Here is a 12,292-nt window from a genome sequence, read left to right as displayed (position 1 = left end):
TTCAATATCTGCTTACAGTCTCTGCTATCGATCAAACTTAGCTGCATCATACAAGCTTTCTCTCCATAATACTGCCCGCGAAACCTTCGTTGAGAGCTGATTCAACATGTCTTCAGCGAGCTCCGAGGACGAAGACCTCCTCGAAAACATCAGAAATGATCTCTCTGACGCGGTTCAACTGCGAAATGAACCCGATAAATGCTTCGTGGCTCGCGAAAGCTTAAAGCAAATATGGACTGACACGCGATTGAAAGAGCTAGCGACTCGGTTTCAAGCCTTTCCCGAGCGCGTTATCCAGGAGATCCGTGACAAATTCATACAGGTGCTCTCAATCCTGGTCTGGATACGTTGGGACAAATGGGAATCATTCTACCACTTGTTCGTTGCGCAGCCAAATCGGTCGGACGATAATGTCTGGTCAAGGGAATCAGTCTTTCAGGGTCTTTCCGGGACGTATAGGGGAAGTGCCCTCAACGATCGGTTGATTTTCTGTCCAATCGATATAGTGGAAGGTCAAGACCTTGATTGTCGGGAACTGAGGAGATTACCGCTGATAGAAACACATTCTCGAGGTCCTGAAGATTCGGGGGGATGGTCAACCAGCCGTGCAGTCGTGGCTGGAGGACACCTTCAGATGGAATCGGGCACTGAAGTATCAAGTGTAAGAATGGCCTTTACAAGACATACAATCCCAATTGACGGTCGAGCTAACAAACTTCCTCCATTAGCAGGAGAAAAAATTGTTTATTTGGGTGCGCTCAGAAAAAGCCGGTCCATCTCAGAACCATGCTTATATCTGGTTAATGAAACGCCGACTGAAAACGCACGCGCACCTCTTGCCCGTCTTCGCGGCAGTAAGCATTGAGCGCAGATGCAACTTATTGTTTGCACATACCGGTGTTGACATAGAGAGCGTTCTTTCAGGTCATCTCGGAGCATTATCACTAAATGACCTTCTTTTGCAGTCGGCAAATCTAGCCGACGCCCTTGTGACCCTACATCAAAGAACAGCCACCGAGCCAGGGATGTGCCATATGGATCTCAAGCCTGCAAATATTGAAATCGTTCCGGACCCCAGTAGCAAGGTCGGCATATGGAAAATCACTCGGCTTGGTGTCTCCAAAAGTGCGTTTCCTGGGAGGCGTCAGCCTTATCGCCTTGCTTCACGGCCGGGGATTTATGACGCTCCTGGGATTGATAGTTTTGTGTTCTACGTGCCACCAGACGATATATGGTCATTCGCGTGTATCATAGTACGTCTTCTGGCGTTTTCTATCGGTGGAACACAAGAGCTGGAGACCTTTGATCAACTACGCAGCAGGGTCAATACTATAGGCCAGTTCTTTATGCATGACTACTTTGAATCTGAGAACAAGGTTTGTCCGGCTCGAAGCCCTCCGGTCGAGGAATGGTTGATTCAGCTTCCTCAAAGAGCGTCCGACAGTATTCCACTTGGGGTCTGCCAAAGCCTCTCTGCATTGCTTCTTCGTGCCCTCGAAATTAAGCTCGTTAGACGTCCCGGCGCAAGCGAGGTGCGTGATCAGCTGAACGAAGCCAGGAGTCTAATCCTAGATCCTGAGTCCAGCACCCACCATTCACAGAAACGAAAGCCCGAGTTCAGCAGCGACTATCACTCACTTTGGGAAAATCAAAAGGAATACGGAGTTACTGCAGCGACAGTTTCTACCGAGGCTGATGTGTCCGACGATCAAGAGCTTGAATGCTTAGAAAGAGTAATGGGTTACTTTGCTTCTCATCTCAAGGGAGAAGTGGGCGCTGCTGCTGTCGAGGCATGCGCTTACGACTTACTGCAGGAGTTTGCGTGGAGACTGCACGCAGAGTCCACCACTCGACTACAAAGAGAATTTTGCATTTCCCTTTGCCAACTCGACACGTGAGTGGTTACAGATGTTCGGTGTCAACGGCAGAATAAACTAACCTCCTGCATCTTAGACCGATGCGAAAGTTCTTACTTCCGGGCCTAGGAACAGAAGAAACGGCTGCTTGGACAAACAATGATGGCGGCGACATTCTCGCCAGCTTGGAGGAGATACCAGACGGCTTTAATGCTGACCTTCCAGAGACCTTGTGGGTTTCAGTACGTACAGAAGAGGAGGCGGCGCTGGAATCGTTTATCCTAGAGTCAGCAGCCCGCGCATGGCTGGTTCTTAAACTATCCCAACCACCGACGCTCACATCGATCGTGTCAGGTGCAGTCTCGCCCGTTGGTGACAGGCTTTTGCGTAAGCTACTCGCCCAACAACCACTTCACAAGCTCGGTAGGGCTCGGGTCGCGGTAGTAGCAATGCTACTCAAGCTTGAGTGGGATCTAGACACTTATCTGGAGGATTTAGGTCGCGAACCGCAGACTCTGGATGCAGTAATCAACCGATCGATGTGTCTAGTTGGCACATGGCTTGACGCGCGGTTCTCAACTCTCCGCGAGTACTTGAAGCGCACATGGCCAGATACGTGGCATCACATCGTCCGCTTAATCGAGCATCTGATCACAAGCCCAAGTGGGCAGAGATTTCAATGTAAGCCCTAACCAATACGTGACGTCCAGCTTGTTAACTTGAACCCATCAGGTGGGGTTTCAGGGTCAGGGCATGCCGAGATGAGTGCAGAAGTTCGACAGCCTCACATGCTCCTCTGCACCGTTACCGGTAGCCCGTATATTGTTGCGGAATTAGCCGAAGCGATTGCATGTGTAGCGGCAACTTTGCGGCGAGCTCCACTCCCTGGCCTGGTGGCTTGTTCACCGGATATTATACAGTTTTGCATGAGGCCTGGAGATCATAACCCGGAAAGATTTATCATGGAAGGGTCCTGTCGGATAGTCTTTGACTGGAAACCACTGAAAGCAGAGAACAACAGCACCGGATCATGCTGGAATGCACTGTTTCCGGCCGCGACTTTGCTTGATGTCTATCCTATTTGGCGCAGAGACAATCCCCAGAGTGGGCTCGAGATATCTCTGACGCATTTATCAGCACTTCTTCAGTCTGATCTATTGATTAGATTGGGGCGCCGTACACTGTTGAAAGGGTACAATAAGTTGCTCACTATCACCAGGTGTACGTCGGATACGATCATCTGGCACCTCATCGTAAATAACAATAAGGAAGAGCGCATCTCATACGACGATCCTCGATTGCAGAAAGTAGATTTGCCTAGCATGACCAATATCCCCCTGCGCGTACTTGCACAATGTCGACATATTGTTGGATGGTGCTCCACGTCAATTGAATACTATGGTAAGTAGAATCCACTTTCGTGATTTGCAGCTGACTCCCAGTTTAGGCCATGCCGCGGCATGTATGAATCCATCACCGTCTGGATTGCCCATCTCACCAGCATCTATCATTGTCGACCGACTTTACATTGAAGGCGGCGCCCAGGTTGTCGGCGGCCTCAGCATGGGAATTAATATGAAGCAAAAGCCGTTCTGGCTGCGCCAGGAAGACGACTATCCCAGCTTGCTGCAATGGGTTGGCACCCAATCAGTACTTTTTTATGATACAAAAGAAACGCGGTCGTGGCTAGTCGACGGTCTGTCAGCGCTACTTCATCTAGTTCGGACGTCACTCCATCTCGACGGAAATGACTCTGACTCCACGTTCGACTGGGTCTTCAACCCCAGCAAGCTCCAGGACAGCAAGCCAGGAAGCAAACAATCCTCCATGCGCTCAAACGCTCTTCACACCCTGACGCACTGGGATAACCTGGAGCTACCCCTGTACGTCAAGGACAGCACAACAGAGCATGGACAAACTGTCAAGGTATTTTCGACATTTGGCGAACGAGTGAAGAAGTTATTGCGCTCTCTGGAGTTACTTGTCGATCAGCAGTCAGCAATGGCTTCTCAGAATGGTATCAGAGTCCCACAAACCTGGAAACTTAAAAGGCGAGTTAGTGGGTTTGATGTGTTGGATATCCTCCGGCCTGTAGGTCCCATTGGCACGAGGGTCATGACCCTCGAAACACCGTCGCGTACCTGGCTGGATTTCACTCAAGCTCTGGAAACGACCGTCATCTTCGGCAGTGGCTTTGGCGACCTTATCACGCCCAAGGACCCCTCTACGATCTGTCAGAGCTGGCAGACTGTTCCGCAAGGCCGGGGGTACATGGCGGTTTCTATATCCACCCTCAATATGCTGTACGAGAAACGTCTACAGAGGATCTATCCACTTCTCAATACCGGTGAACTAACCGACAAGATTCTCTGGGTATCCCCTTGCCACCCTTTTAAAGGTTGTTGTTGTATCGATCCTAGCGCACGTTATGCGAGATGCAAATTCCCTGTGCAGCACCTCTTCTCAAGAGATATCTTCAGCAGAGGCATACCGAATGGCTCGTCACTCATCGACTTAGCAACACTTGATACAAGGGGCGCCGTGGTGTTTGGAATGTAAGGCTCCTCGGCAATAAGGCTCAGACGGTACTGCCATCCCCAATATCCTTTACAGAATAAATGATCTTGCACCACCAGGGGAGCGTCAAGATTACCGTGGCTTCATCCGTCCTAGTACAACACGTTGGATAATTGTAACAATCACCATTCTGTACATTTGCCTGATGGACCAACTTCATAAGCATGTTTTTATACCCACCAATAGATATACACCAGTATACCCACAGATCAGATACTTGAACCTCGATTGAATGAGCTCTTTGTTCAGGTTGGAGAAACAGCTGGAGCTCTTCCCCATCAACCGAATCTTATCTGGTCGGAAGGTCCGTGTAGGGTTAGCCCGGCCTCGCGGAATGCTACCTCATGTGGCCTAGCGCGATATCAACGCGACAAGCGATTCTCATGAAAACAACAAGCCAGTCATCCAAATTCATTACCATCATCCTATCAACCAACCTAAGAATCATACCAAAACAACCCCCATCCCAACCAAAACCCCCATCCCAACAACACCCGCCCAACCAACAACCACCGCCCCCGTCCCCGGCCCCCTCAGCCTCCTCGCCGCATTATCCCCCTCCCCCTCCGCACACCTCGTCGCAACACTCGTCTCCAGCGTCTCAGAGACATACTCCCTCGTACGATCCGCCTTGGTCGACCCATCCGCCAACGACCCATTCACCAACACTGTCATCACCCCCCCAATCTCAATCGAGCACACCCCCGTCATATTCCACGGCGACATCCCCAGCCCCAACTCCTCCGTCAACGCCGCCACAAAGCTCCTATTCCCGTGGTGGTCGTCACACCCACACAGCGTGTCAATTCCGCAGCAGCAGTACACATCTACCCACCGCGTCACGTACTCGCCGTAATTCTCTTCCTCGAAGGAGATCGCCGTCCAGTTGAATTTCTCCTCATACTTGTACGCGTAGTTCGTGTTGGGGACTGTGCAGAGCAGGCTCGACGGGATGCGGCTTAGGTCTGGCTCGTAGGGGAGGTTGTTGAACCGGCGCGGCTTCACGCCGTTCGGCGAGGTTTCCCCGGAGCGGTAGGGGACTGCCGCGCCGCCGAGGTACGAGATGTAGGCTGGGTCGTCGAGGTAGGAGGCTTCGCCATAGGAGAGGGCGTGCCAGGAGCCAGACTCGTTGTCCCATTTCGGGAACGAGCCGGACCCTTCGGGGGAGTAGCCGCCTTCGAGGCTTGTTTCGCTAGGTAGGTGTTAGCCTTGTCTGTAAGATTGCGCGGGGGAGTATCGGTGGACGTACGCTCCATTCCCGACAGAGTAGTAGTGCGAGTAGCCGTCGCTGTGCGCTTCGCGGGTGATGTTCTTCGTTACGAAGCAGGTGTGGTAGCCGTCGTCGTTGTCGTCGTCGTCGCCGTCGCCGGAGCTGGAGCCGTAGTTGCTGGAGCCGGAGGTATAATCAGAATCAGAGCCAGAGCCAGAGCCAGAACCAGAGCTGGAGCCAGAGCTGGAGCCAGAGCTGGAGTCCGAGCCGCTGCTTGACGAACCGCCTCCTCCTCGGCGCTTCCAGAGGAGTTTCAACCCCTCTGTTGATCGCGACACCAGGGCATTCAGCGAGACATCTTTGCGCGGGGCCTCCTGTGCGAATGATCCGGTCAGACAGAGGAGGGCCGTAATCAAAAGGGTTACAAGCGGGATTCTCGCAATCATCTTGAAGACGTTACCCTCGCAGGGCAGTTACACGGGGGTGGGCAGAGCTGAACAGAAGAGAAATGCGACGGGAAATTGCGAATGCGCACCTGCGCTCTTTCATGGTGCCCGAATTAAGTGTGCCAATGCAGCGGTAAATGAGCTTAACTGAGCCTGCTCTAGTGTTGCTATTTGCGGCATAGGGTTTGATTTGTATACGAGAACCTGAGGACTCCTCGCCAATAAAACACGAGGGGCAGGGCTAGTTCTGCTTGGCGCGGTGAAAAGGGCTCCAGGGCGGACGATCATGGCTGATCTTGGAGTGAGAGTGTGTGGGACGAGAATGGAGTGGAGGGATTGGTGAGGCTTACACTCTGTACGCAGTTGGGAGTTGAGATCGAGAGGGTTCGTCGCGCCTTGAAGAATGAGACAACAGAAAGGGGCAGAGGGAACGATTTTCGCAGGGTAAGGTGTGGTATAAAATCAAAAAAAAAAAAAAAGAAAAAAAGAAATTGACCTACGCAGGGATCGAACCTGCAATCTCTTGATTCGTAGTCAAGCGCCTTGCCATTGGGCCAGCAGGCCATCTTGTTGAAGTACGCTCACAATTTTAAACTTATAGAGCAAAATAATATTTCATTCCAACAGAAACCTATCCTACCAGATTACTCCCACTTTAACCCAGGGATATTGCTCTTTACCCTTTCAACAGGGTCTTGTTCGCCTAAATGTCCAGCCAGACTCTGCTGGGCAGATAGCAGTGCGTTGAAAGCACTCAGAGCCACTTGCCGATCTGAATCATCGTTAGCCATCCGTGCCCTCAGCGGAATATATTTGCGAGACTCACCAGATTATGGAGATCCTTGATGGGCCATCCGATCAGACTACCATGGCCGTGGCCGCCACCCCCATGACCACCGTGCCCGTCGTCGCCATGCCCGTCATCACCGTGACCACCACCCCCATGGCCACCCCCATGGCCACCTCCATGGCCACCTCCATGACCACCACCGCCGCCGCCACCACCTCCGCCATGTCCATCACCACCATGTCCGTCACCACCATGCCCATCTCCACCGTGTCCATCCCCACCGTGTCCGCCGCCATGGCCATCACCTCCATGACCACCTCCACCATGTCCATTACCACCATGGCCGTTGCCGCCACCTCCTTCACTTTCCTTGCCTCCTTCATATCTCTTACCACCTCCTCCATGACCACCTCCTCCATGACCACCGCCTCCATGACCACCGCCTCCATGACCACCTCCTCCATGACCATCGCCTCCATGACCACCGCCTCCATGACCATCGCCTCCATGACCACCGCCTCCATGACCACCTCCGCCATGTCCACCTCCTCCACCACCATAATACTCCTGCTCCTTCTTCTCAACCTCTGTCAAGGCTCCATAAACCCCCTTAACAATCGAATCCCCCCTCCTCACCTTCGCCGCCACAACCCCTTCCCCACAAGCCTGAACAATCTCAGCACGGAACCTTTCTGCCTCAGGCCCGCTTGCCGCATTAACCTGGGTCAATGCGTTGTTGAGCGCCTTGTAATAGTCGCTCTCGGTGTCGGAGACTTCCTTAGCAGAAGACTCCAGCATAGGTTGCACCACCTTGAGCTGGGCCTGCGCATCGGAGGCGACCTGGCTGCAGGTGGAGACGTCTTTGGGTAGCGCGACGGCCGAGACCAGCGACAGCGAGATGAGAGAGGGGAGGTAGAGGTGGAACTTCATCGTGGAAGAGTGCTTGTCAACTATCACTTGGTGGTGCAGATCGATGTAGATGGAGATATTGATGTAGATCTGTAGACTCGAAGAGAAGTGATAGACAGATAGACAGAGAAGAGGAAAGGTTTCAGCGAAGTGATCCGGACACTTTATATAGCCCTCCCTCCGCCTCACCCCCTCCCTATCACTCTCCGCCTCACTCCACGGCACATATCACTCCCTTTTTTCCTCGCTGCCTCACTACATCATCACCCTCACCCTCACGCTCATGCTCACCCTCTCTGCAAAAGTACGACCACACCAACAGCCTATCGGCGACACATCACCCCATCTCATCCCCATCCCCAAGCCCACTCCCCCAATCACACTCAGACCTCGCCAGCCCAAACTCCTCTCCACGATCCACCTTACACAAGCATTGCAATCGTACCTAGCCGTCATCATGCGCTGGATCAGCTGGCGCCGTATCAGCCAATTGTCCCAGTAGTCAAAAGACGTGGCCGTGATGGCAGCTTTCGCACGGCTGTGCTATGCCGGGCTGGTTTCGAACTGCGGTTGTGCCCGGGGCGCGAGGAGGGTCTGGATGGGAGGTCTGGCCTGTACTTCCGTGCTTTGTGTGACGGGGGACGGGACTGTGATGGTGACAGGTAAGGTAACAAGAAAGTGACAGGTCACATATCTGGTGGGGTGGCGAGTGAAGGGAAGAAAGAAGGGAGAGGAGAAATACTCCGGATGGACGGTGGTAAATTAAATTTAGTCTTAGCTGTTTTGAGGGTCTGTAGTCTAGGGGGGGGTCGATGATTGTTGCGGGGGAATTGCGCCGATAGGGGGTGGTTATCTAGGGTTATCTAGAGTTATCAGGTCATCAGTGAGATTAGGATTTAGGGTCAGCTGGGGTTTCTTATCTAGATTATCCAGAGTATAGATACTTGGAGGTCTCGGAGTATCAATATATCGATGGAATACTCCTGAGCTTGGATACTCGGGAACTTCCCAGCCCTGCAATACAAACCATGCTATACCCACAGTCCTCCCCTCGCACAATCCTGTGTTCGCGACAGAGGCCGACCATGTCTCACACCCAATAATCCCACGCCCTGAGGTGAGACTGTTAGAGATGGTCGTGCAGGAGGTATCATGCTCAGGAACCGCCTGATGAGGAATGGTTATTTGGAACCTGTCGAATACGAAATTTGCCGTGTCAAAGCGAGAGGGACACGGTATACAAGGCGGCATGTACGAGAGTCGAATTGGACGTGTAGATTTGGGAATGGGCGTGATTGTAACTGCGATTGCGCGATCGTAGAGGATCTTGCCTTGTTCGTCAAGGTCAGCTTACACAGGTATGCAACAGCAAGCTACCGAATCTGAAATGCGCCGAGTTCAGGCAGACACACATGTCATGTCATGTTGGCTCTATACATAGCACGAATATGTGGCAGATGAAGAGTCCTTGTGGCCATCAACGTGACCGTTGCGATACGAGGTGATCACCGTTCGTCTGTCAGGAACAGCGTCTTTCCGATCTACCACACCTGAAATGCACCGACTTAACTAGACAGACAAGATCCATTTGTTCAGAATCACGCACCAGCCACTTCGCCCATTGCCCACCATCAGCTACCTATCGACTCCAAAACCCCGAAGACACGATGAGATGTCTCATCCAGAGCCTTACGCATTGTTCCACCACTCCTGCGGATCTATATATAAAACAGACCCATCGCTCGAAACTCGAAACACTCCCATAAGAACACAAAGTATAGGTACCGACCCATAAGCCGAAGTAATACCCGCCAACTTCCAAGTTTCACTCTAGAAAATCACAATCCGAACCGACTCTGACGTCAGAGAACGAATCACCTCCACCGGGTCGTCGGGATCTGCAGCCTGGCTTGATACTACGACTTCCCCGCTGCCGGAGGTACTTGGTGTAAGAAGGAAGAAAAGGCTAGAACTGGACATGTAGGATTTGTGTTGTACCGTTTGCACGAGAACGTAAAAGCGAGAGACAGGAAGAAAAGAGATGCAGATTAAAAAGTCTTCGATTCTACAACTAAAAGAAAAAGTAGAATTACAAAACTGCAGAGCAGAGTCCTGTCCAATATGACTGCCGCTGCCATCGCCGCGTTGTCGTCGTTTTTGCAACTGGCGGACAAGAAAGGAAATTATTAGATGGCGGAGAGCCAGAGTGAAGGTTTCACCGTATTATCGTCCGTTCAAGATGAACATTCCCCAGTCATGATGCGTCACGAGTGTGTCCTGTATCCGACCTCGAAAGGAGAGATGGATGCAGAGACGAAGGAGCGCCACTGACAAGACGCTTACAGAATGTCGTTAAGCTAGAGGATATTAGCCGCCGCGCGTTTATCAAGCGAGATCTGAGAGGATAGAGAACTTACCAGGGAGCCAACAGCGCTGAGAAGTCCCTCGAGGATGTCACCGAGATCGACGCGGTCTTCGCCGTTGCCACCGTTTCCGCCATTGCCGCCATTGCCGTCGTTGCTTCCAGAGCCGGATCCACCGTTTGCCTGGTAGACGTTGTACTCGTTGTTGACCTGGTTGATGGTGTAGTAGACCTGGTAGACGATGCTGTCCTCAGACTTGCGGCGGTAGTGTGGGATGGTCAGACCGATCTCGGCCTCGTCGCTCTCTTCCTCCTCGTCAGTCTCGACGTCTTCTTCACCATGTTCCTGTTCGCAGAACTGAACAAGCTCGGCGTTGAACTGGTCAGCCTCGGGACCGGGCTTGGTGACGCGATCGACACCCTTGATAGCCTTGATCAGAGAGACAAGGTAGGGCTCGGTCTCGGTGATGATGGTGGTGGTGTCAAAGTCGTTGGTGGTGTCGATGTCGGTGGTGGTATCGAGGTCGGTGTCGGTGTCCGCCCAGAAGTTGGAGGTGAGGTCACCGATGTCGATCAAGTTGTGCTCGTTGTGGACAACGTAGGTCGGCCCGTCGTGCGTGGAGGTGGTCTGGGTGTTGTAGCTGTTGGTCGTTTGCTGGTTGGTTGAGCTTTGATCATTGTAATAACTGACGAACTTGGGCTGGGCCTTGCGCAGATGGTCCTGCTGCTCGTTGGCGAATTGCTGGCAGACATTGCCGGTGCTAGCGCCGACTGTCGTAGGGCGCGCAACAGCGAGGGAGACGAGGGAGGCGAGCACAAGGGGGGTGGCCTGGAACTTCATCTTGACGGTGGTTGGATCTTGAGATCGGATGAGATGGAGAAGGAGAAGATGAGAAGGATAGTGAAGCTGAGATGAAGCTGTTGATCAGGGTGAGAGGGGATCAACTGCTGTCTCCAACAGCACCTTTTATACCTTCATCAGGGTCGACATTCAGACACGACGTGATGAGTTCTTCTCAACCAGGCTGGAACCCCTATCCATTGCAGGCATTCAGAGGGTCACGGCAAAACAAGCCTCCTCAGCCGTATCATGCAGCTGGAATGAGACATCTTCAGCCCATCACCTATCGCAGAGTCTCATGCCCTGCCTGTCGCCAGCTGCGAACCTGTCGCAGCCGAATTCCATCTCCGCGCATTGCAGCAATCAATCTCAGATGCAGCCACCGGCCGATCGCAATAGGAGGAAGGCTGTCAAGTCACGACCCAAAGCTGATGATGGTACACAAACTTGTGATGTGATTTTAGACACAACCGCCAAGCTTTCAGCTCCTGGTGTGCTGGACCTGTCAGCAAGTGATCACCCTGCGTCGTGTAACGGGTGCCTGACCGATCGTTCCGGGGGCTTAGACGCGGCCGCCGATGACTGGAGCGTCTGGCTCATTGCTGCCCTGATTTCTGCTGTGCTCTGAAAAAGCACCCAATGATCCCTCGTCCGATGCCGGCGAGACAATGGTCTCAGCCGGAGGGTGTATGCCGGAGGCAGCGGATCCTGACAGGGAGCGACTGGGGTTTGAGGCGATCTTCAAGCCTTCCTCACGAAGATACTACCATGGTTGATGGTGGATTAAGCTTGCTCATCTCATTCTCCAGCTTCAAATTGACGAACAAGAATTGGCAAAAGAGTGGATTGAACAGTAGTGAAAGCATTGCATCAGCCTATCTCCGCCCGACCGATTTCTAAGCATTCCCCACCCTGCATGTAAAAAGCAGCCAGCGACCTCTTCCAAGGTTCTCTCATCTCAAAGATCAATCCAAAGCAAACCCTCAAGCCACAAACCTCAGCTCACTATTACTCTCCACCAAATCCAATCAAACCAGACCATGTCACGAATCGGCGTCTTCCCCGCCGCCGGGGGCCTCGGAACAAGCATCACCAAACACCTCCTAACCCTAGTCCCAGCGAGCCAATTAACTCTCATCGCCCGCAAACCAGATACCCTATCCTATGCATCTGATGCTGGCGCGACGATCCGGCACGCCGACTACGACGATCAGTCCAGCCTCGAGGGTGTCTTTGAGGGAATTGACGTCCTGGTGCTGATTTCGTATGCGAGTTTCGAGATCGAGCATCGTTTCAAGGTA

The 12,292-nt window shown here is 52.6% G+C and overlaps 3 protein-coding genes and 1 non-coding gene across 4 annotated transcripts; 2 read left to right on the top strand and 2 right to left on the bottom strand.

The window, feature by feature from the left end:
- Positions 1 to 106: 106 nt before the first annotated feature.
- On the top strand, positions 107 to 4,415 carry BJY04DRAFT_223261 (uncharacterized protein; the record flags this gene model as incomplete). The annotated part of the gene is made up of 6 exons (XM_073717638.1): positions 107 to 661; positions 729 to 1,894; positions 1,954 to 2,537; positions 2,589 to 2,673; positions 3,076 to 3,257; positions 3,304 to 4,415. 6 exons carry the CDS (start codon positions 107 to 109, stop codon positions 4,413 to 4,415), a joined length of 3,684 nt encoding a protein of 1,227 aa, XP_073565991.1.
- A 146-nt stretch (positions 4,416 to 4,561) lies between these two features.
- BJY04DRAFT_231881 (uncharacterized protein) lies at positions 4,562 to 6,502 on the bottom strand. The gene is made up of 2 exons (XM_073719644.1): positions 5,683 to 6,502; positions 4,562 to 5,625 (listed from the first exon to the last, which is right to left on the bottom strand). The coding sequence occupies exons 1-2, from the start codon at positions 6,087 to 6,089 to the stop codon at positions 4,878 to 4,880; spliced, it is 1,155 nt and encodes a 384-aa protein (XP_073565990.1). The 5' UTR covers positions 6,090 to 6,502; the 3' UTR covers positions 4,562 to 4,877.
- Positions 6,503 to 6,581: 79 nt separating this feature from the next.
- BJY04DRAFT_t146 lies at positions 6,582 to 6,653 on the bottom strand. The gene has a single exon. It is a non-coding gene; the product is annotated as a tRNA-Arg (tRNA).
- Positions 6,654 to 7,325: 672 nt separating this feature from the next.
- Positions 7,326 to 7,922, top strand: BJY04DRAFT_200288 (uncharacterized protein; the record flags this gene model as incomplete). The annotated part of the gene is made up of 1 exon (XM_073712904.1): positions 7,326 to 7,922. A coding segment is annotated over one exon (424 nt), but the record flags the coding sequence as incomplete, so codon positions are not given.
- Between the last annotated feature and the right edge of the window lie 4,370 nt (positions 7,923 to 12,292).

The sequence above is a fragment of the Aspergillus karnatakaensis genome, assembly GCF_047715665.1.
Source record: "Aspergillus karnatakaensis strain CBS 102800 unplaced genomic scaffold BJY04scaffold_70, whole genome shotgun sequence".
Taxonomy (NCBI): domain Eukaryota; kingdom Fungi; phylum Ascomycota; class Eurotiomycetes; order Eurotiales; family Aspergillaceae; genus Aspergillus; species Aspergillus karnatakaensis.
Note: the sequence above shows the minus strand (reverse complement) of the source record. Positions and strands in the feature narration are given on the sequence as shown.

Excerpts from the sequence above, each read along its gene's own strand:
- BJY04DRAFT_231881 (XM_073719644.1), bottom strand. The coding sequence starts at position 6,089 with ATGATTGCGAGAATCCCGCTTGTAACCCTTTTGATTACGGCCCTCCTC. Across the intron at positions 5,626-5,682 it reads TACTCTGTCGGGAATGGAGC|CGAAACAAGCCTCGAAGGCG; the intron begins GTACGTCCACCG and ends ACACCTACCTAG.